The 25,134-nt window shown below is 32.9% G+C and overlaps 2 protein-coding genes across 2 annotated transcripts; both read left to right on the forward strand.

Moving 5' to 3' along the window:
• The first annotated feature begins 768 nt into the window (after positions 1 to 768).
• Positions 769 to 23,462, forward strand: LOC124922479 (extensin-2-like). Its single transcript, XM_047463212.1, has 2 exons — positions 769 to 1,459; positions 21,490 to 23,462. The coding sequence occupies exons 1-2, from the start codon at positions 769 to 771 to the stop codon at positions 23,460 to 23,462; spliced, it is 2,664 nt and encodes an 887-aa protein (XP_047319168.1).
• LOC124921278 (xanthine dehydrogenase 1-like) lies at positions 12,862 to 19,784 on the forward strand. The gene is made up of 14 exons (XM_047461911.1): positions 12,862 to 13,219; positions 13,431 to 13,530; positions 13,698 to 13,806; positions 13,886 to 15,361; positions 15,443 to 15,685; positions 16,168 to 16,482; positions 16,560 to 16,799; positions 16,955 to 17,239; positions 17,310 to 17,531; positions 18,003 to 18,164; positions 18,418 to 18,552; positions 18,690 to 18,926; positions 19,001 to 19,174; positions 19,242 to 19,784. The coding sequence occupies exons 1-14, from the start codon at positions 13,081 to 13,083 to the stop codon at positions 19,482 to 19,484; spliced, it is 4,080 nt and encodes a 1,359-aa protein (XP_047317867.1). The 5' UTR covers positions 12,862 to 13,080; the 3' UTR covers positions 19,485 to 19,784.
• Positions 23,463 to 25,134: the final 1,672 nt, after the last annotated feature.

The following is a 25,134-nucleotide window of genomic DNA, read 5'->3' on the forward strand; positions in this document are numbered from 1 at the left end:
TAGAAGATTCATTAGGTCTAATTAGGCAAATTGGCCTCATTTTGGGCTAAGAAGATTAGCGCACTATTAGGCCCAGACCTTAATGAGCCTCGACATCCCCTAGATTGGGTTGTGACTCTAATGGGCCGTGACACAATGTATAGAAATTGAAAACACATCTTGTTTCAAATTTTAATAGAATTTATTGAGTATGTTCACAAGAAATTGTAGTCAAAATATATTGTAAATAATGAGCCCTTTTACAAGTTTGTATGAATTGTAGAATTTTACTTTTAAAACTTTGTACTAAGATATCCGTTAATGTAATTTATAACAATGATCAATGTATTTTAAATAAATTATGATTTTAGTGACCCTTATTTCATTTTATACCAAATAAGTAGGCTGAAACTATGAAGCCGTTAATATATATATATATATATATATATATATATATATATATATATATATATATATATATATATATATATATATATATATATATATATCACGTTTTGAGTAAAAGCTTTCAAAAGAACAAGTGCTCTAGGAAGTATTTAATGGTTCAACTTACAGACTTTGTCAATCGAGCTTTATCTTTAGGTCCCTTTCGCCATTGTCATATGTTAATTGAAAAGTATTTATTGACTAATTAATACAAAGTGAAAGGGATCCATTTTTTTAAAAAAAAAATGGGAGATATCAATGATAAAACCCTATATAAAGGATGATACCTCACACTGCCAAAGCATCTCAAACTAACAAAGAAAAGCTTTGAAGTCTCAAGCAATGGCAACTTATTATAGGACACAAGCCCTATGGGCCTTTGCAATTTGTCTCATGGCTGTCACTTTGGCAGCCGCAGACTATCCATCTCCGCCACCTCCTCTTTACTCCCCTCCGTCGTATATTTATAAATCTACTCCACCGCCGCCTTACGTTTACTCATCACCCCCACCCCCACCTTATGTCTACTCCTCACCGCCACCACCACCGTATGTTTACTCATCTCCACCACCACCGCCTTATGTTTACAAGTTTCCTCCACCACCTCCTTATGTTTACTCTTCCCCTCCACCACCTCCTTATGTTTACAAGTCCCCTCCTCCACCTCCTTATGTTTACTCTTCCCCTCCACCACCGCCTTATGTTTACAAGTCCCCTCCACCACCTCCTTATGTTTACTCTTCCCCTCCACCACCTCCTTATGTTTACAAGTCCCCTCCTCCACCTCCTTATGTTTACTCTTCCCCTCCACCACCGCCTTATGTTTACAAGTCCCCTCCAACACCTCCTTATGTTTACTCTTTCCCTCCACCACCTCCTTATGTTTACAAGTCCCCTCCTCCACCTCCTTATGTTTACTCTTCCCCTCCACCACCGCCTTATGTCTATTCATCTCCTCCACCACCACCTTACGTTTATTCTTCCCCTCCACCTCCGCCTTACGTTTACAAGTCTCCTCCTCCAACATATTATTAAATTATCCAAACTATCATTTGATACTTGTGAGTATGATTTACTTGTATCATTTTATTATTGTTAATTTATCAAGAAAGAAAGCCATATATAACTTACATTTCTATGTTCACATTCTTTTGCAGGTTATAAATTAAGTGATGGAATAATATCTTTCTGAACTACTACTAAGAATCTACAATATAAAGGTGGATTTGAGAGATTAATAAAACTGTTTGTTATATATTATGTAATTCCTAAATATATGTAATATGTGTTATAAACTTATTGTACAAGTTGTTATTTAAAATATATATTATATATGTTGTAAGTTCCATTAACTATTTATGATCAAATAAATTCTCTCTTGTTTCAGAAGATTAAGTATTTATATTGCAAACTATGTATATTTTATTTATTTATACAAACAAGCACAGAGACACTACATCAAAAAGGCAATTTTATGGTTAAAAAAAGGTTTTTTCGGCGTTTCTATGCGCCACCATCAATATTTTCGACACTTGAATTTTTAGCTCCATACGTAAATAGTGCCGGAAAGAATATTTACTAAGGTTATAATGATTTGAAATATATTTTCATATATTTTGTTATTCAAAGTATGCGACCATAATATCCCGGGTTCTAAATGTTTTAAATAATAAAAGGAGATCCATATGGAAATAAGTTTTAATCATCTAATCATTATTTGAAATAGATTCTCATCTATTTTATTATTTAAAAAACATAATAATAAGTGTTATAAATATTTCAAATTAAAAATGAGATCTATATGACTTCATATTACAAACAAATGTATTCATTTTATTTATTTTTCTTTTATTTATAACAAAATCTTATAATCTGAAATGAATCCAATTTACCTTACAAATTGAGACTGAAAAAAAAATAAACAAATATATATATATATATATATATATATATATATATATATATATATATATATATATATATATATATATATATATATATATATATATATATATATATATATATATATATATATATATATATATATATATATATATATACGTTCAAACCCTTACCGCGCTAATAAATGCATCACTAACACGTCCCCCAAACATACTTCTTGCAGCTCTAAAGTAAACGTCGGTAAAATATTAGTGACGCTTATATTTGCTGGGGAAATGTCTTGTTTTTAAGTCGGCAAAAGTATATTGTTTCAGAAGATATCTTCATTAAATTTGTATAATATTATTTTTTATTAAAACTATTAAATATCTACACCTTCATCAAATGGGTTTAATTTGTTTAGTAAAGTAGCTAGGCTACTATGAGCTTAAGGTTTCAAATGGGATAGGTCAGTTTAAGTGTTACTTAACTGGCCGGCTGAAATAGATTTTATAGGATAGGTCAGTTTAATTATATTTATTTAGGTGTTATTTAACTGGGCTGAAATATATAAGTTTTAATTCTATTCAATTTTCTGCATTTCAGAATAAAAACTATTTCACATGAAAACATTAAGAACTGATTCATACATAACGGCGTGGGATTCAAAACAGGTGACTATTGATACAATTATATTTGTTCATTTTGAATATTGATTACTTCACCTTGAAAGTAATAATGAAGGAATTATGAACAATCGTTATTGGTAATATTTGATCATGTGCATTTCGGACAAAAACTATTTTACACTGAGAGAATTAGCGATTGGATTCATACATAACAATGAGATATTCAAAACCGTAGTTAATACTATTTGTGTTTATTACATATAATTAAAAAATGTTGGTATTGATAATATTTGATCTTGAGCAATTCGGATAAAAAAAACTATAATTCTCTTGGTGTTAAGTTTCACTTGTTCTCCCAATACCTGGACATCCCACTCTCCTCTAAATAGCTCCAGATCTCGCACTGTCAGCTTCTGATTGAAAAGGTAAAGAATGTTATTCTGAGATGGACTATTAAAAGACTTTCTTATGCAGGTCGCATTGAGTTGGTCACTAAAGTCGCTATGGGTATTTTCGGATACTGAGCGCAGCAGATTGTCCTCCCGAAGAAAGTCATGAAAGAACTAGATCAGCTTATGAAGAATTTCATTTGGGGGACTTAGGGGCGTGGTGTGAAAAAGATCAAATGGAAGGACACACGCAAACCTGAAGACGAAGGCGGAATTGGCATCAAGGATAGTGTCTCCTAAAACAAAACTCTCACTTACAGGCACTTTTGGGCGTTGGAAAAAAAATAAGACTCGCTCTGGGTCAGATGGGTACACTCGAGATTCATTAAAAAAGACATCAACAACTAGATATTCAAGATCAGAATGGAGATGGCGTGGTCCCTTAAAAAGATTCTGAAGCTCAGAGACAATGCAGGAAAGATGATCAACATTCAAATTGGAAACAGTAATGACACTATGTTCCAGCATGACCCCTGGTTTGAAAATAGACTCATCCTTCATAATAGTGTCTTCTCCATCACTCAAATCAGTCGGGAATATTAATTGGCCATAGTTCAGAAAGTCAAGAGCGGCGATTGGAACAACCTTCTGAGGACTATTTTAGAAGGTGCGAGAATTCTTGACGCACTTTCATCCTATCATCTGAATAACCATGAGGATTCTCGTGTTTAGAGTGTCGAGAACAATGGCAGGTTCGTCTCGGAATCTGCTTGTGATTGTGTTCGTGATCATGGGGACGTTGTCCCATGGTCCCACTTAGTGTGGTCTACCAAAGTGATCCCCAGACACCAATTCATTTTATGGCTCGTCTTTTGCGAGAGACTCAATAAACGTGATCAGATCAAGAAGTATATGAGCATCTCAGATCCTAATTGCCTCATTTGCTTGGGAAATGAGGATTCTATTGAACACCTCCTTGGGAAATGCCCTTTCGCATTCTTACTTTAGCGTAGATTCTCCGCATCAATGGACCTCCCCAGCTTCCCAAACAAATGGACTAACATCAACGACATCACCACCACCAAGACCAAGGAAAACGAATTCAGCTCCAATACTTATAAGTGTTTCTTCGCCAACATTGTTTATCACATTTGGATGGATAGGAACGCTAGGGTCTTCTCAAGAGTCTGCAACAATGCGGATATAGTATGGAACAATATCATAACCGATAGCAACTCTCTCATCCGAACATGGATGCGTATTTCTGTAGGCAAGAAGAATTGGTTAATCTGTCAAAATTGAAACATCGCTTACGAGAAAGTCACCCTCACTGCTACTTTACTTTCACTTTAATTCTTAGTTCTCATTTCTCATTTGTTAGCTATTTTTTTTCTTATTGTCTTTCATTCAATTTGTTTTTACTCCAATTTCCTTTGAACTCATGTAACTCCTTTATCCTTTTTTGGCTTTTTATTTAATTGATGCTATGTCGTCTTTCACAAAAAGTTTCACTTTTTCTTTCTTGCATCATAATAGGTTCCACCACAATGATGTTTCTATTTATCCCCATATAAGTTTGGATATAATATTCGTCGCCTTCTTCTTGCGCTCTTCTCGAAATTATTCATGACTCAATTGAGCGTTCTTTTGTCCGGATAAGTGTAGTTACTCAATTTCATGATCAGACCTTTGTTGAGAAAAGATCTAATCTAAACACACGATAAAAGAATATATATAAAGATAGAAGGGTAAAGAATAATAAAGAATACAAGACATAACGAGATTCGACCAACAAATGCCTACATCATCGGAGAGTCGTCTATTCTATACATTTTCCATGGTATAATGATCTAAGTAACCCTAGGTTATAAAGTCTCTATTTATAAAGAGTACATAAAAAAATCATAAAGACTAAACTATTTCTCTTAAGTTCAAAGACTAAACTCATTAAAATATATAAACTCTAATAAAATATGATAGATAAAAAATTTCAGTTATTTCAGTTTCAGTCTTAGGAGACTGATCCTTACTTAACACAAAGTGGGAAGCAAGAGGCACATTCACAGATTTAGCATCAGACATAGAAAATTTACTCAAAATTTTAGCAACATATGCACTTTGATTCAACACAAGAGAAAATTTTGTTCTATCTCTAATGATATTCATGCCCAAAATCTTCTTAGCATCACCTAAGTCTTTCATGTCAAAATTTTCACAAAGCGATTTTTGCACATGCATAACAGACTTCAGACATGGGCTAACAATCAACATGTCATCCACATACAATAAAAGAAATACAGGCACAGAGTCTATATTCTTGAAGTAAAGACAATGATCAGAAGAACTTCTTTTAAACATCAAAGATTGCATGCACTTATCAAACTTGATATTCCATTGCCTAGAAGAATGTGCCTTATTCCAATGCAATAGGGTCTGTTATGTATCTCATGGTTAGTACTAGGCCTGATATTGCATATACAGTTAGTTGCTTGAGTAGATTTATGTCTAACCCTGGTATTCCTCATTGGAATGCTTTGAAATGGCTTTTGAGATATCTAAAAACCACTGTTGATGTTGGTTTGACTTTCTCTAAGTGTTCTGTAGGTACAAAGTTGGTTGGTTATGTAGATTCCAATTATGCTAATGATAGGGATAATAGAAAATCTACTACTTCCTATGTGTTTACTTTGTGTGGCTCTTGCATAAGTTGGAAGTCTCAACTTCAACCCATTGTTGCTTTATCTACTACAGAATCTGAGTATGTAGCTGCCACTGAAGCCTTTAAGGAAGCAATTTGGCTTAGGGCTGTTTTGTATGAAATAAGTTTTCTTGACAAAAATGTGGTTGTATTTTCTGATAGTCAATCTGCTATTCAACTATGTAAAAATCCTGTTTTTCATGATAGAACTAAACATATTGATGTTAGGTTTCATTACATTCGGGATATTGTTGAAAAGGGCATTGTTAAGTTAGAGAAAATTCCTTCAGAATTTAATCCTGCTGATATGGGTACTAAGTGTCTACCTGCTGAAAAATTTATTTCGTGTCAACGGATTTTAAATTTTGACCTAGGGAAAACTCTTTGATGTTCGTCTTTTATGGGAATGGCATGCTTTGTGATCTTGCCTTCAATCTTTGTGATTTTCCCATGTTTTGTGCTCTTGCGTTTGATCTTTGTGATTTTCGCATGCTTTGTGCACTTGCATTTGATCTTTGTGATTTCCGCATGCTTTGTGCTCTTGAGTTAGATCTTTGTGCTCTTGCGTTTGATCTTTGTGATTTTCGCATGCTTTGTGCTCTTGCGTTTGATCTTTGTGATTGTCGCATGCTTTGTGCTCTTGCTTTAGATCTTTGTGATTTTCCCATGCTTTGTGCTCTTGCGTCTGATCTTTGTGATTTCCGCATGCTTTGTGCCTTTGCCCCTGGTCTTTGTGATACGAGTTTACCTTGGGTATTCTCTTTGTTGCCTCGGTGGTAATAAATTGGCGATGATGTGTCTTGCGATTCTGTGATTATGTTTTGCACTGTTTTGGGCCAAAGGTGGAGATTGTTGGGTATTGGTTGGCCCAACATTGTGCCCCAATCTCTAGTAACCCGCTTATTGGACTTGACCTAATAATATAAATAGATACTACTCTCTTGGTGGGATGCAGAGGTCAAATTCCTTTGTGGTGTTTGGATGCTAGTGAGAGGGTTGCCTCCTTTGTGTGAGATAGTGGTGCAACGGAATCGATAAACAAGAGGACTGAGCCAAACTTCAATCGCATTCACACCTAACAGATGACATTCAGGAGGCCTGAGTGCTCATTAGGAGGAGAAGATGGTCAGGAAGTGGTAATGCATTCACTCGAGGTTAGCTGTTTTTCTGTACTTTTTACTTTTGATCTCATAGGTTCATCATGCTTTGATGACAGTGTAGATGCATGAGTCATGACTTCACATTAAGAATCGACTCCACATTGCCACTTGTTTGTTGCGTTTTATTTCTATATATTTTGTTGTCAATATATGTTCTTAGTTTGTACGTGGTCCCATTAGTAAACACTTATAATTTTTATTTTTGTACTCGAATCCGGATGAAAAACAACAAACAAATTTCTGAATCTTTGTCTAACTAAGTTTAGTTTCCAAATACCAAATACATTTTTGGATCCAAAATTTTTGTACCCAGGTGATTCCAATTTGGGCCATTGTTGCACAATTCAGCTGACCTTTGAGAATATCTCCACTTCTATAACTAAAGTAGAATAGTTTTATTACAGCTTAATTGACTTGTTTAAATACATTTATTGGTGAATATTAATTCATTTATGATATTATAATATTTTGTATAATTTGCTTTGTTTTAACAGGTCAAGGAGCCACTTCCTTTAATAATACGCCATCTTCCTATAGCAGTGTCTTTTGCATTTGTTGGCAATGAAAACACAGTGATATTATTGCAGATCCAATCGAAAATGGATTTTTTTTTCTTTTGCGCTTCCCACTTTTGTTGTTTTTTAGCTTACAAATGTTATATTAAATCTATTGGTTGTATAAATTTTTGATCCATCACACAGTTAAGAGGCTGTTATGGGAGGAAGAATGACAACTATAATCAACACCAATGGTGATGTTTGTGCAATTCAAAAAGCTGGTGGTGTGGGTGTCCTGCAAAGTGTCGTCATGCAGTGTCTTAGAATTGCTTCGGTTAAGGCTGTCGATATAACTAACAAGATTAGTAACGTCTTCTGACCAGTAGATTGCCCAAACACAAGAGGAAGCAATCTAGAAATATCAACTCAAACTAAGGAACTGACACAAGTGTAATAATCTACATCTATACTCTTGTAGTGTAAAATTGACAGCATCAAAGAAGAAATATTAGTGTGATTTTATTAGTTGACTTTGTATTTGTTTGAGAGTGGAATGAAATATGAATGCATTCATTTGGGGGTTTATTTTTTAAGGTTAAATTCCTGACATTCTTATTATTTAATATGTTTTAAATGTGTCTTGCCTATGATTTTATTTTTACTATTCATCTACTTTTTAAAATTGATATAGTTTTATATTACAAATATTATGAATCTAAAATAGCAAAATACCAACTGCCTAATTCTCAAAAGATCTATATATGTTATTAATAGTATTATTATTATTATTATTTTATTAAAACCATAATAATTAAAAATAATCTGTATTGCAGTAAAAAAATAATCTAGATGATAAATACAAAGAATTTCTAATTTTCAAATAAAGTTAAAAATTACACAAAAATCTAAATCATTAGCCAAATAATAATTTTTATACAAATAAAAAATAATACTATAATTTAAAATTATTATCTTAAAAATAGATCTAAAAAATATAAATTATTTATTAAGTTTTAATTTTCAAATAGGATCTATATTAGATAGATAGGGTGACAAGATTCTTGGTGGAAATGAATAATTTCGATTCAATACATTTTGTCACATTCTCTATTCATATCCACTTTATTGGGGTCCAATCTAAAAATAGATGGTTACAAAATTTTACTATTTTCTTGTAACAAACAACTTTTTAATGTCCTTTTTTTCTCATAAAAAGTATTTTAAATTAAAAAAATAGAGTAAAGATTATCTAAATGGTTGCCAAAATTTACCATTTTTCTTTTAACAAACAAACCATTCTAAAATGTATTTACTTTTCTATAAAACAAAAGTATTTTAAACTAAAAATATATATTTTATTTGGTTCACTCTATGGATAACTATAATATTGTTTGATTTTTATTGGATTTTTAAAATAAATAAAATAAATTGTAAAATAAAATATTTAAGTTTTTAGTAGGTTGAATTATTATAATGTTTTTTATATTTAATAAAAATAAAATAAAAATATTTTAATCATTAATGGAGTAAAAAGAAAAATATAAATAACCAGCAAAAATTATTAATAACACGGCATGAGACTAAATGGTTACACAATTTTACCATTTTTCTTAAAAAAAAAACACAGGTGTTTTAAATGTGTGTTTTTTAATAAAGGATGTTTTCAATTTAAAAAAACATACTATTTTATTTGGTTTGAGATTATATTTACACTAAAATTATTTATTTAAAATATTATTACTTTTAATTAGGGGTGGGTGTATACCTTAATATTTTATCCATACCTTATACATTATCGAAAATTTCGGTATGCAAAAATGCATACATTTACCTTACCTTGATTTCGGTATACCTTGATTTTGATATATCTTAATTTCGGTTTAGAAAAAATTCATACATTATCTTACCTTGATTTTGGTATACCTTAATTTCGGTACGGTATCAGTATTATATCTTTAATACCTAAAAAAACATATTAATTTAAAAAAAAAATCAATCTCGGTAAAGTAAAAATTGCATATATCGAATAATATTTCAGTATAATTATATTTTAATATTATTTAAAAATTATATTTCCATAATTAAATTAATATTAAATATATTTAATTATTTCTTTATATATATATATATATATATTATATTTTAGCTTATAAATACTATTTCGGTATTTCGGTATAGATATACCAAAATTTTAAAAATATAATACCTTTATCTTCCAATAATTTCGGTATCGGTATCATATCTTACATTTTTTTTAATATATCTTAAAAATTGGTATTTTCGATATATTGCGGTACGGTATTTTCGATATACCTTTAATATCATCGGTAATTTTTTCCACCACTATTTTTAATAATATATATATATATATTTTTAATAATATATATATATATATTTTTAATAATATATATATATATATATATATATATATAAACTAAATTTGATTTATTACAAACAAACACTTAACCATATATCTAGGGCTATAAAATTATTATTATTATCGCTATATCGAAAATACCGAACATTAGAATATTAAAAATATCAACCTTTTTGATATACCGAAAAAAAATGTAAGTTATGGTATCGATACCGAAATTATTGGTACGATAAATGTACGAGATTTTCAAAATTTTGGTATATTCGGTATATATCGAAATAATATTTATAAATTAAATATATATGTATATATAATATTTATAAGGAAATAAATAGTGACTATAATTATACTTTATTTTTTTTAATAAATTATAAAAAATTATACTTTAATTTTTATTTCATAAATTAGATTCATATGGAAATTATAAAATTTTCAACATTCATTCCTTTATCAACTAATTTTAATAAATTTATTTCCTTATTCAAACATATTAAGGCTTAATTTTCAAATTATCTATTACGTCGTGTCTCTCTAAACGTAACCAAAATAATCCAAACATATTTGATATTAATTTAATTAGTTTTAAAAATCAAATCAAATATAATTATACTATAATTCAAAAACATTCTATTTTATGAGATATGAAATTAATTTTGTTTCATTATAAAGTTTTTTTTTCTTTTCATAATATATTTATTAGAGTCTAATATGTTTTTAAGTTATTTCAAATAAAAACACAATGATTTGAAATAGAAGAGTCCACAACTGGATAGAGAGTAAGAACAAGAATATATTTTGAGAACACTGTTGTGTTGAGAAAATGATTAGTTGTCTTTCCATTAATTATTAGTCAATGGAGTTGAAGTTAAAATTTTTTGAGTAGTCGGAATCAATTTATGCCAAATTTCCCCACATATAGTTACTCAAATCACATTTTCTAAATAAACGAGAGCCAGTCCAAATTGATCTTGTAAAAGATTCGTTACAGAACGAATACGTTTATTTTTTCAAATGATTCATATTGGGAAATTAAATAGACTTAAATTATGTCATATTTAAAAGTTTTAAAAAACTAATTGAGCATGGACTTTGAGTCATTCATTGATTACTTCTTCCGGGTGAGTATTTTGATTTCATTTGCCAATGTCATTTTGTACTGTTTTGTCGATTGTTCTCAGTGTTCAAGCTTATATCTATTTGTTGTCTTTGTTCTATTTTTTTCCAGTTCTTTGGATCGCTTGAAAGAAGAAGAATTTTAACATATTAAGATTTTGGCCTTGTTCGAATTTGTGTTTTTTTTTTATATCTAGAAAAAGAAAAATGATAATAATTAGTGATGATTTTGAGGAGATGAAGAATTTTTTTTGTCAAAAGACTTAAAATGTGTTAATATATAATAATAACTTAAAAATAATAATTTAAAATAAAGAATATTAGTATTTTGATTAATAAATTAGATGATGTAATAGAATAGAGGGGAGTGAAATGATGTTTGATTATTTAAATAAGTCAATCCGAACAAATCCCACTATTCTGACAAATTGTTTTGTTTGAGTATCTTTAAGATCCAATATTCAATGAGATTTTTAGGTTTAGGAATCTATTCGATTATGTAATCTTGATTTGTTGAAGAGATTGCAGGATGTCGTGACAGATCAATTTAGTTTGCTAATAAGATAAATTGTTTATATAATTAACAACTTTTTGACAATTTGAAAGAGTTTTAAAGTCAATAAGTCTTAAGCCTTTAATGATGATGCTCGTAAGTGTAATTGCTTTTATTTTAGTGATGATAACATTTTTCTATTAATTTCTTTTGTCCTGCTAGCATACAACTCCCCTTTTTGTTTGTGTGTTAATAATGACTGCAATATGATTTGCGTTTGCATCATCGTTAATAATTGCGTCAATATGTGCAATGAATGTGTTATTTTCGACCTGAATTTTAACTTATATTCGAGATTCTACTGCTTTGATTGATTTGGAGATGTTTGTATTCTAAAAGTAAATGTGTTCTTTAGAACTAGGTTCAAAATTCTATCAACATTCATTGTTTGTAATTTGAAATAAAGTTATTATTTCCTTTCCAAATTTGTCAACAAAAATAAATAATATTTTCATTTGGCTCATCTTTTCTTGAAATTGTGTTAGAGTTCATTGTATAAATATTTGTTTTTTTACCAAATTTCTTTAACCGAATCCAGGCATGTCTAATTGTATCAGGGTTAGATTGACATTTTATGTACATTAAGACATTTTGATTGACTTTCATTGTTGCTTCTTTCATGGCTCCTTACATAATTTTTTTAATTTTTGTAGCAAATATTAAATTTCAAATATCTTTTCAAATTTAGTTTTTGTTTTGATTAAGTTTGATCATATTTCATATTATATGTTTCTTTTTTTAATGCTGTGTGCCAACCAATATATTTTTGTTTGTTATTCAATTAAATTGATAAAATAGTTCATTATCTCACCTCTTGGTTCATTGAATAAAAATAATATTTGATAAATTGTGATAATTACATGAAATTTTGGAGAGTGTAATCTAGAAAAATCATTCATGTTTTCAAAATTTTGATATTTTTATCTAAACTAATTTGTCATTTTATATTTATTGTAAGAGGTTGACATCAAATTTTCTTTGTCCACGAGAAATTTGTACTCTTACTTAGAGTTTCTATTAGTTTTGTTTGGTAAAAGATAGACTTTACAATATTTTAACAAATGAATTAAATATATTAAATCTAAAGCTTGAGTTGATGTAGGAAATCACCGGAAATCAACTCTATAAAGAAAACCGACTGTTCCATCGATTTTTCTTCACTCGTAAATTCTAGATCAGATCACACAGCTGAAGTTGACACTTTTATTTCAACTCGATTCCTAGTTCGATATCGGTCCTTCATCCCGGCGATTAAGTCTAGCGATTTGCAATCAAACCCATATTATTGATTCCATTGGGATTGGCGGCTGAGTTACTGAAACAAGAAGAAGATCATCAAATAAAATATTTCAAGAACATGGGTTCTTTGAAGGGGGGAGAAGAGAACTTAGAGACCATCGATGAAGAAGCAAAGGAGGCTATATTGTACGTTAATGGGCTCCGTCGGATTCTTCCAGATGGATTAGCTCACATGACTCTTCTCGAGTATCTCAGAGGTTAGTTAGTTTACAATCTTCTGTAAAATTTCAAATCAACACTGCATCGTTTTGTTCCCATTCTTTTACTGGGTTGTATGATTGGTGTGGAAATGGGATAAAATAAAGGGGGGAAGTTACTGTTTATGTTGAGTGATGTGTATATGCTTTGAGGAAATGGAATCAAATACTTTAAGAAAACTTCTGATCTGTTTTTCTTTTGAAAATTAAGATGTGGGCTTAACGGGGACAAAGCTTGGATGTGGAGAAGGTGGTTGTGGAGCTTGCACAGTAATGGTATCTCAGTTTGATCAAAATATTAAGAAATGCGTGTAAGCCTTCTACTTTATTTCTTTTTTGAAAAGGAATATAGAATAATGTAAGTTTTCTACTTTTGGTTTCACTTCTATTACTGATTTGTCAGCTCTAAAGATTCTAGCATCTTTCCCTATCATAGATTGAATAATCTGGATATGAAACTCTCCAAAAATCTTCACAGGCACTACGCGGTTAATGCTTGCTTAGCTCCATTGTATTCTGTTGAAGGGATGCATGTGATTACAGTTGAAGGAGTTGGAAACCGTAAACGTGGTTTGCATCCTCTTCAGGTATTAATTAATCAATTGTATCATTTCATTTGCAATGTTTAGTTAATTTGTTGGCTGAAAATTATGAAAAAATGTTCAGGAATCACTAGCCCAGTCACATGGTTCACAATGTGGATTCTGCACACCTGGTTTTATTATGTCTATGTATGCATTATTGAGGTCAAGTGAAACATCCCCAACCGAGGAGGAGGTTGAAGAGTGCCTAGCTGGAAATCTCTGTAGATGCACTGGTTACCGACCTATTATAGAAGCATTTCGTGTCTTTGCAAAAACTGACAATTTGCCATATACTAATACATCTCCGCAAAAGGTTCCAACCGAAGGTTTTATTTGCCCTTCAACGGGGCAGCCTTGCTCATGCAAATCAGAAAATTCTGCCAAAACCCAACATCCAATCACACATAGTAAGATTGATGGAAGCATGTATACAGACAAGGAACTCATTTTTCCTCCAGAGTTGTTAATGAGAAAGCTTATGTGTTTGAATTTGAGTGGGTGTAATGGAATTAAGTGGTATAGATCTTTGCGGCTTCAACATCTGTTAGACTTAAAATCAAGGTATCCAGAGGCAAAGCTTGTGATTGGTAACACAGAGGTAGGGATTGAAATGAGGTTAAAGAATTTGCAATATAAAGTTTTGATATGTGTTTCACATGTAGCTGAATTAAATAAACTGAGCACGAATGAGGACGGTATGAAAATCGGTTCTGCAGTTAGACTGTCAGAGCTGGCGAAATTTTTCAAAAGGATGATAAAAGAACGAGCTGTTCACGAGACTTCATCATGCAGAGCCTTCGTTGAACAGATTAAATGGTTTGCTGGAACACAGATTAAAAATGTCGCCTCTGTTGGTGGGAATATCTGTACAGCAAGTCCAATATCGGACCTCAATCCTTTATGGATTGCAGCTGGCGCTAGTTTTCATATTATTGATTGTAAAGGTAACACGAGAGTAGTAGCGGCGGAGAAGTTTTTCCTTGGGTATCGAAAAGTTGATCTGGCTAGAGATGAAATTTTATTCTCGATATTTCTACCTTGGACTAAGCCACATGAGCATGTGAAAGAATTCAAACAGGCACATAGAAGAGACGATGATATTGCAATTGTTAATGCTGGAATGCGTGTTTTCCTTGAAGAAGTGGATAATGGGAAATGGGTAGTTTCAGATGCTTCGATCGCATATGGTGGAGTTGCTCCATTTTCTCTTTCGGCTGCTGCAGTCAAGGAATTTCTCATTGGGAAGAGTTGGGATGATGACTTGCTAAAAGGTGCTTTAGAAGCACTGGGTAAGGATGTTTTGCTCAAAGATGATGCCCCGGGTGGGATGATAGAGTTTCGGAAATCTTTAACACTGAGTTTCTTCTTCAAATTCTATCTGTGGGTATCTCACCAAATGGGGGAGAAATCTTCCTTCCAGAAGAATATTCCGGAATCTCATCTATCAGCCGTTCAACCATTCCATCGCCCCCCTGTTGTTGGAAGTCAGGACTTTGAAGTTATAAAACATGGGACTTCCGTTGGATCTCCAGAGGTTCATCTCTCTGCTAAACTTCAGGTAAAGAAAGTCACTGCTACAAATATGGAACTGTTTTATGACTTTATCAGATGTTAGAAGTGAATGGACTATACTTGCCAGGTTACTGGAGAGGCCGAATACACTGATGATACACCCATGCCAGCTGGTGCCTTACACGCAGCTTTAGTAATGAGTCGCAAGCCACATGCTCGAATTCATTCTATAGATGATTCAAAAGCCAAGTCCGCACCAGGTTTTGAAGGGATATTTTTTGATAAAGATATTCCCGGTGGTAATATGATTGGAGCTATTATTGCTGATGAAGAACTCTATGCAAAAGAAATCGTCACTTGCATTGGACAGGTGAAAATCTTATTTCAGTTTCTTTTTTTCTTTGAGGTTTACTTTTTATCTTTGTTGTTGCCATGTTAACAAAAGCAATAACTCATAATAAGAACCATTGCCAAGTACTTAGTCAGACTTAGAGCATGTAGTAAAACTAATTTACAATTGACAATAAAATCTATTGAATATAGAACTGTGCAAGAATTATTTACATATCCTTCCAAGCACACTTACAACTAATTTCAACCAATTTCCAAGTGGTGCAACCCTTTAATACCCTAAATTCATTCAACAAATAACTTATTTAAATATTGATTTCATAATTATATTAAAAAAACTAACTCTTATAAAGTGATTTATTTTAAGTAAAGCCTCATTGCTATTTTCCTACGTCTCTACTAAGTACTCTTATGTTAAAACATGATTCTAGTAAATGGATTTAAGCTTGCATCCTGGATATGTTTTCACTGTATGTTAAGTTATGCCCGTTTCTTATCAAGGTCATTGGAGTTGTTGTTGCTGATACCCATGAACATGCGAAACTGGCTGCAAGAATGGTTAACATTGAGTATGAAGATCTCCCAGCCATTTTGTCAATAGCTGATGCCCTCAAGCATAACAGTTTCTTCACTAATACAGAGAAAAAATTGATCAAAGGAGATGTAGATGCATGTTTTGAATCAGGACAATGTGACAGGATCATAGAGGGGGAAGTTCAGGTAGGAGGCCAAGAACACTTTTACCTGGAGCCAAATAGCAGCTTAGTTTGGACAGTGGATTGTGGCACTGAGGTTCATATGATTTCTTCTACTCAAGTATGTTTAACTCCTTTAAATTGCTTTTACAATTCTTTATTTAATTTTGAGAGCTAACATTTCCAACTTGCTTATAGGCTCCTCAAAAGCACCAACAATATGTTTCACATGTCCTTGGCCTTCCTCTGTCAAAAGTTGTTTGCAAAACTAAGCGCATTGGTGGTGGTTTTGGTGGAAAAGAGACCAAGTCTGCTTTTCTTGCTGCAGCAGCTGCTGTTCCGTCATATCTGTTAAATAGACCAGTGAAGATCACATTGGATCGGGATGTAGATATGATGATAACTGGCCAGCGCCACAGCTTTCTTGGAAAATACAAGGTCATTTTTACATTTTCTATAACTATTGGACTATGATCAGATGATGCCATAGTCTATATTGCATGTTTGATATATAAAAACATGGCATAGTCTGAAAGTCCATTTTTTCAGTACTCATAGACAATGGAGATAATGATGCTGGAATTTTGCCGCAGGTGGGATTTACAAACAATGGGAAAGTGTTGGCCCTTGATCTAGAAATATACAATAATGCTGGAAATTCACTTGATTTATCTCTTTCGGTACTTGAGCGTGCCATGTTTCATTCAGACAATGTCTACGATATACCAAATGTAAGAATAAAGGGGAATGTGTGCTTCACTAATTTTCCTAGTCATACGGCCTTTCGTGGTTTTGGAGGTCCTCAAGGTATGATGATTACCGAAAACTGGATTCATAGAATAGCAATGGAACTTGAAAAATGTCCAGAAGAAATTAGAGTAAGCCCGCATTTCTGTCTTTTTTTCCTCAAGTATGAAAGCCCACTTATAATGTTAACCTACTTTTCAGGAAATAAATTTTCAAAGTGAGGGGTCTGTATTACACTATGGTCAGAAACTTGAAAACTTTACCCTACAACGACTTTGGGAAGAACTGAAGTCATCTTCCAACCTCTTGAAAGCTCGCGAAGAAATCCAACAGTTTAATCGTTGTAACAGGTGGAAGAAACGAGGAATTGCTATGATACCAACAAAATTTGGTATCTCTTTCACAACAAAGTTTATGAACCAGGTTACATTAATATACCCTCTATGTAGTATTTTTCATGTTGATGTGCTATTGAAGGGATTACATATTTTCTTTATAAGTTCTAAAATTGGACACCAAGTATATCAGAAATTTTCAGCGTTTATGTATGGGGAAATCTCATTTTTATTTTATTTTATTATTATATTTTTTTTAAATAAAGGAGAACTAGCATGACACCTCCACATCCATGACTCCCGCTTAAACTCTATGTTTGGGGAAATCTCTGCAATGTCATCATTTAAAAATTGTTAATTTATTGCTTGCAAAGCCTTGAAGAATAATTTTCTGAAATAGTAGGCTTATTTGTTGCCTTTTCCACTTTTCTTGGGAAATTAAGACTATGTGCTTGGGAATAAACTTCGGAATTCTTTAGATTCTCTTCAATTCAACATTCTCTTGTTGTTCTTACATTTATTTCATATTTTTGTAACAATAAACATCATAAGCTTGCAGGCGGGTGCCCTTGTCCATGTATATACCGATGGAACCGTTCTAGTCACACATGGAGGCGTGGAGATGGGACAAGGCTTACATACAAAAGTCGCTCAAGTTGCTGCTTCTTCCTTCGGTATTCCTCTCAGTTCTGTGTTTATATCAGAGACGAGCACTGATAAGGTATTAAACCTTGAAATTAATGCTATTTAGAAACTAAATTTTGTGGAATTATGAATTGATCACTACTAATGATACAAAAACACTATTATTACCTAATGTAAATGATAATCATAATTTTATTAAGTGATCACCTCAAATGTTAGCAAAAATCGCATTCCCTTGTTTATACCTATGGTTTATTTTGAAGTAAATGATACGACTCCTGGTGCCTGTTTTTATGTTCATTGTGATTTCACCTTTTGGTGCTGGATAGGTTCCAAATTCCTCTCCAACTGCAGCTTCTGCAAGTTCTGATTTTTACGGAGCTGCAGTTTTAGATGCTTGCGATCAAATAAAAGCACGGATGGAACCAGTTGCCTCGAAGAAGAAATATGAATCTTTTCGTGAGGTATTCCTGCAGACATATTCCTTTTTATTAACAAGATCCAAGTAAAATACATATGTCACAACTCATCAGCATGAGTGGAAAACAAGTTGTTTGATTTTTTTTCATTTCACTTTATCCTTTTCTTCTGCAATTAACAGCTAGCAAAAGCATGCTACATGGAACGGATAGATCTGTCAGCTCATGGGTTTTACATAACTCCTGATATCGGCTTTGACTGGGTAACTGGAAAAGGAAAGCCATTCTCGTACTTCACCTATGGAGCTGCAGTTGCAGAGGTTGAGATCGACACATTAACCGGGGATTTCCATACAAGAACTACTGATATTTGCATGGATCTAGGACATTCCATTAATCCAGCCATTGATGTTGGACAGGTTTGTCTTTTTTCTTCTTTTTTGTTTCCAATTTGACCACTATGGTTCTGAACATGTATATATTTCTGATGCAGATAGAAGGAGCTTTCATACAAGGACTAGGATGGGTAGCTCTAGAGGAGTTGAAATGGGGAGATCCAGCTCATAAGTGGATTTCACCTGGTGCTTTATATACATGCGGTCCTGGAAGCTATAAGATACCTTCTCTCAATGATGTCCCATTCAAATTCAGTGTTTCTCTTCTCAAGGTGAGTGATTAATTAAACAAGAAAGTCTTTGAATCTTTGTTCATTTTGTTTCTTTTGATTGGGACAGAGAGCTCCAAACCCGAAGGCAGTCCATTCATCAAAAGCAGTTGGGGAGCCTCCCTTTTTCCTGGCATCAGCCGTTTTCTTTGCCATCAAGGATGCCATTATCGCTGCAAGAGAAGAAACAGGGCATCATGGTTGGTTCCCTCTTGATAATCCAGCCACTCCAGAACGGATACGGATGGCTTGTTTAGATCAATTCATCACACAGTTCGTGAAGCCAGATTTCCACCCCAAGCTCAGTGTTTGACGCCCTATTTTGTTTTTCTGAAAATCGTTTGGGCCAGATTTCCACCCCAAGCTCATTGTTTGACGCCCTATTTTGTTTTTTTGAAAATCGTTGGGGTGAAAACTCGAACCCCTAACGCCTAAGGACATGAGTTCGTGTGCTCTACCACTAAAAATTGTCCAAGCTCAGTGTATTTATCTTTGAAGATCTTACATTATGTAATATGAACTCGTGAATACTTGTAAAATAACATAAATAATGGATCAATATGACAATTTGAATTAATTTATGATTGTAATAAAGCTTTAATCATCTGAGGAATTTATCAAGGAATAACTCAATAACCCTAGTTTTGTTTTACATTACAAAAACATTAACTATCAAGCTACATAATTTTTGTTGTAATCATCTAAGCAAAATAAAAATACAGATCAATTGTGAGCAGGCTAAAGACTTCCTTTTGAGGATCCCTCAAACCATAAGACATCCCTAATTACTGTGTTCCAGTTATTATTAACAATTTAATCTTCTATTAGAAAAATAAATAAATTTACCTTGTTTAGACTAATTTTGGTTATTGCTTACGATTGAATGTTAACATGCCTTCAATTTAAAATTTTTGTAATTCAACAATCAATCCATTTGACTTTTTTACCCCATAAACAATTACATGAAAACTACACATTTATTTTTATTTATTTCTGCTTAGAAAACTACACATACTTGGTCACACATATATGCATATATAATCCAATAATATTTTAGAAAAAAAAGACTTTAATTAACAATATTTTTTTTTTGAGAAAAGACATTAGCCAAAAAAAAAAAAAAAACTGATTTTTTTTCAACATATCCAAGATTCAATTAACAAATATGTAACTTAAATCAACCCCTAATTTAAATCTTTAAAAACTCATTGTAATACAATGAAGTCATGCTGAAACCGTTAGTGATTATTGAGAGGCAAGGATCGGAACAACTAAAAATGCGGGATTAAGAAAATGGGTATCTGTCACTATAATTTTCTGGTGAATTATCTGATTGAAAAAAAAATCGGAGGACTTTTAACAACAAAAGTAGGTCGTTAAGGACTATTCATAGCCATTATCATGACAATGTTGGAGATTAGAACCAGAAAACCTATGGATTCGTGTGGAGATCTTACTCTTATTGAAAATTTTCGAATCAATTAATTATTTTAATGTATTTAATTTGCACCAAACTTTTTTCATGACATTCTTTTATCGTTTTGCTTAAACGACTTTTTTTTTATTAAATTGACATTTCTAAAAGATTTATATATATATATATATTAAATTAAGACAAGTGAATTAATATAATAAAATATTTACATAAGGCATAATTAATTAATCAGATGTTGAAATGGGTGCTCAATAAATGGATCTGATTAATTATAAATTTCTTAATTATTGTATTTTTTTGGGAGGATGGTGACTTGTTTGCCACGAAGAACAAATTAATTTCATCTTTAATATATAATCCTATTTAACAATAATTAAAAACAAAATAAGTTTTATATATATTATAAAGAAATATGATTGTTGGCCGACCGATTTTATTTTATACCATAAAAGAGACGACTAGGATTATATGGATTAATATGTATCTTTCTAAGTAGTTGGATAGAAGCTTTCAAAGAAGATGAGTATGTTTAATGGTTTAACTTACTTAATTTGTCAATGGGGATTAGTCTAATGATTATGAGCGTCTTCGCACTAAGCTTACATTTACCATTCTGCCATTGCCATATGGTAATTAAAAAATATTTAATGACTAGTTATTTTAGAAAATGGGATACATCTCTCTTATATTGAAAAACACTATATAAAGGATGTTCCCTCCCATTACAAAACCATCTCAAACTAATATAGGATTTTGGAACAGTACTAAGCTTTGAAGTTTCAAGCAATGATCACTTATAGGCCACAGGCCCTATGTGCCTTGGCTCTTTGTCTCATGGCTGCTGTTTTAGCAACCGCAGATGAAGACTATTATGCATCTCCACCGCCTTCACCTTATATCTATAAATCTCTGCCACCACCATCATACGTCTACAAGTCACCTCCACCGCCGTCTTATATTTACTCGTCACCGCCACCGTCGCCTTATATTTATAAATCTCCTCCACCACCGCCTTATGTATACTCATCTCCACCTCCACCACCTTATATTTACAAGTCTCCTCCGCCTCCACCTTATGTCTATAAATCTCCCCCTCCACCTCCTTATGTGTATAAGTCGCCACCTCCGCCTCCTTACATTTACAAATCACCCCCGCCGCCTCCTTATGTGTACTCATCTCCTCCTCCCCCTCCATACATCTACAAGTCACCTCCACCACCGCCTTATGTTTATAAATCTCCTCCTCCACCGGCCTATGTTTACAAGTCCCCTCCACCGCCGCCTTATATTTATTCTTCACCACCACCACCACCATATGTCTATAAATCTCCTCCTCCACCACCCTATGTTTACTCTTCCCCTCCACCACCTCCTTACATTTACAAGTCTCCTCCTCCACCACCCTATGTTTACTCTTCTCCTCCACCACCACCTTACATTTATAAGTCTCCACCACCACCTCCATATGTGTACTCTTCTCCACCACCACCTCCCTATCTTTACAAGTCTCCCCCACCACCACCATACATTTACAAATCTCCTCCTCCACCACCATATACCTATTCTTCCCCTCCACCACCTCCTTATGTTTACAAATCTTCTCCTCCACCACCATATATCTATTCTTCCCCTCCACCACCTCCTTATGTTTACAAATCTCCTCCACCACCACCATATGTTTATAAGTCTCCTCCTCCACCTCCCTATATTTATAAGTCACCTCCTCCACCTCCTTATGTTTACAAATCTCCTCCACCACCACCATATGTTTATAAGTCTCCTCCTCCACCACCCTATATTTATAAATCACCTCCTCCACCTCCTTATGTTTACAAATCTCCACCACCACCACCATATGTTTATAAGTCTCCTCCTCCACCTCCCTATATTTATAACTCACCTCCTCCACCTCCTTATATTTATAAGTCTCCACCACCACCTCCTTACATTTATAAGTCTCCTCCTCCTCCTAAATATGTTTACTCTTCTCCTCCTCCACCACCATATGTTTATAAGTCTCCTCCTCCACCTCCCTATGTTTATTCATCTCCACCACCACCTCCTTACATTTATAAGTCTCCTCCTCCACCCCCTTATGTTTACTCATCTCCACCACCACCTCCTTACATTTATAAGTCACCACCACCACCAACATACATTTACAAGTCTCCTCCCCCACCTCCATACGTCTATTCTTCTCCTCCACCACCTCCCTATGTTTACTCATCTCCACCACCACCTTCTTACGTTTATAAATCTCCTCCTCCACCTCCTTATGTGTATTCTTCCCCTCCACCACCTCCTTATATTTACAAGTCTCCTCCACCACCTCCCTATGTTTACTCATCTCCACCGCCACCTCCCTATGTTTACAAGTCTCCACCACCACCTCCTTACGTCTATTCTTCCCCTCCACCGCCACCTTATGTTTATAAGTCTCCACCTCCACCACCCTATATTTACAAGTCTCCACCACCACCTCCTTATGTTTACAAGTCTCCTCCACCACCTCCATACGTTTACTCATCTCCACCACCTCCTCCCTACATTTACAAGTCTCCACCACCACCGCCTTACGTATATAAGTCTCCTCCACCACCGCCTTACGTTTACAAGTCTCCACCACCACCTCCCTATGTCTATTCTTCACCTCCACCACCACCTTATGTTTATAAGTCTCCACCTCCACCTCCTTACATTTACAAGTCTCCACCACCACCTTCTTATGTTTACAAGTCTCCACCACCACCTACTTATGTTTACAAATCTCCTCCACCACCTTCCTACATTTACTCTTCTCCACCACCACCTCCTTATGTTTACAAGTCCCCTCCACCACCTCCTATTGTATATTAACCTACCAAAACTATCATTTGATACATGTAAGTATGCATAATTTACTGAAGTATTATTTTTTATTCATTGTGCGAAATAATTTCAGTTTGAGCTATCAACATTTTCCAAATATATATTTCTCACTAAGTCCTCATTATCATGCAGGTCATATCTTAATGAAAAGAATACCATCTTTAGACATTCAATAATTACTCTTAAGCATTTTATCTTAAGAAAAGGAAAAGGAAGATGTATACAGATCAATAAAGACTATATATTCAAGTCATATTTCATAATAGTCTTATTATGACCTCTGTAATATTTGTTATAAAATTCATGAGCTATTCAAGTTCTCTATTGTTTGTTGACAATTATTGTGACAAGATGAAATAATTTCTATATATAATTTTATATAGTCAATTTATTTACGCAATTTTATATAGGTCTTAACATGAACAAGTTCATGCAATACCAAGAAATTTAAAGATGACCTACTACTGGTGACAACATGAAGAAATAGACAACAATCCTTTGTTATTGACACACTTTTACCTTGCACAAATAAAAAAGGGCAATAGTGACATGAAACACCGTCGATACTACAGTTCCACACGTTAAAGATCAATAGCGACGAGAGACTCGTCGCCAACTGTCGCTATTGATTCCGTCGTTATAATACCATCGCCAATAAATTAATGTTGCTAAAGATGCTGCGACAAAAATTAATAGACAACATTATTATTATTAATTTTCAGTACTATTTTCTTAAAAACCAACTAAATAGTAAAATGAGAAAATTTATACACTAACTAAATTTGTTTCAGTACAATACATCAAATTAAATTTTATATTTTGTAAAATTTACTAATAAAATTAAATATTTACACATTTATTTAATTCAACAAAACATACAAAATCTGATAAAAAGTACTAAAACACCATTTGGAAGCCCTAAAATGAAGAAAGATCATTACTTCACGGAGTAGAATGTTTGCTGCAAAATCAAAGCAATAAAAACTATAAAATATGAAATAAGTGGATAAAATTTGTATAAAATATAAATATTAAATAACTGTACAACAAAGAACTAAGATAATAAAATAATTTATTTTTAAATATACAATTCTTCATATAAAAACATGACACTTAAAATTACATCCATATATATTATCTCATAGTCAACTAATTTAGAAAATAATTATCAATATATCCTTAAAAACTAACTAAATAATAAAATTAATTCTCAAATGATATTATCTTTAGTTCTCAGAGATTTTTCGAGAGTCATAGAGGGATCAGACAAAGTAATCCACCCTCTCATTTTTTTTAAAAGAGACGAAAAGTCATCGAAAAACAAAACATAATATCTATGGCCCATAGAACTTAACACAAGAGACGTCCATACATCACTATGAATAATGTCAAACGGTAACAAAGAAATTGAGGTACAAGCCTTAAATGGAAAACAAACATGTTTTCCCAATGAACACGAAAGATAAATATGAGAAATATATTGTTTATTACAGTGAATTAATTTATTTAATTAAGAGATTCAAAACTAGAATTGTCAAGATGACTCAAGCGACTATGCCACAAGGATGGTGACAAAGTAGCAGAAATAGAAGACAACACATGACTCCCAGTTATGACCGGATATAGATCTCCTCGACCGTCACATCTTATTAGACACGTT

This window comes from Impatiens glandulifera, chromosome 1 (genome assembly GCF_907164915.1).
Source record: "Impatiens glandulifera chromosome 1, dImpGla2.1, whole genome shotgun sequence".
NCBI lineage: Eukaryota > Viridiplantae > Streptophyta > Magnoliopsida > Ericales > Balsaminaceae > Impatiens > Impatiens glandulifera.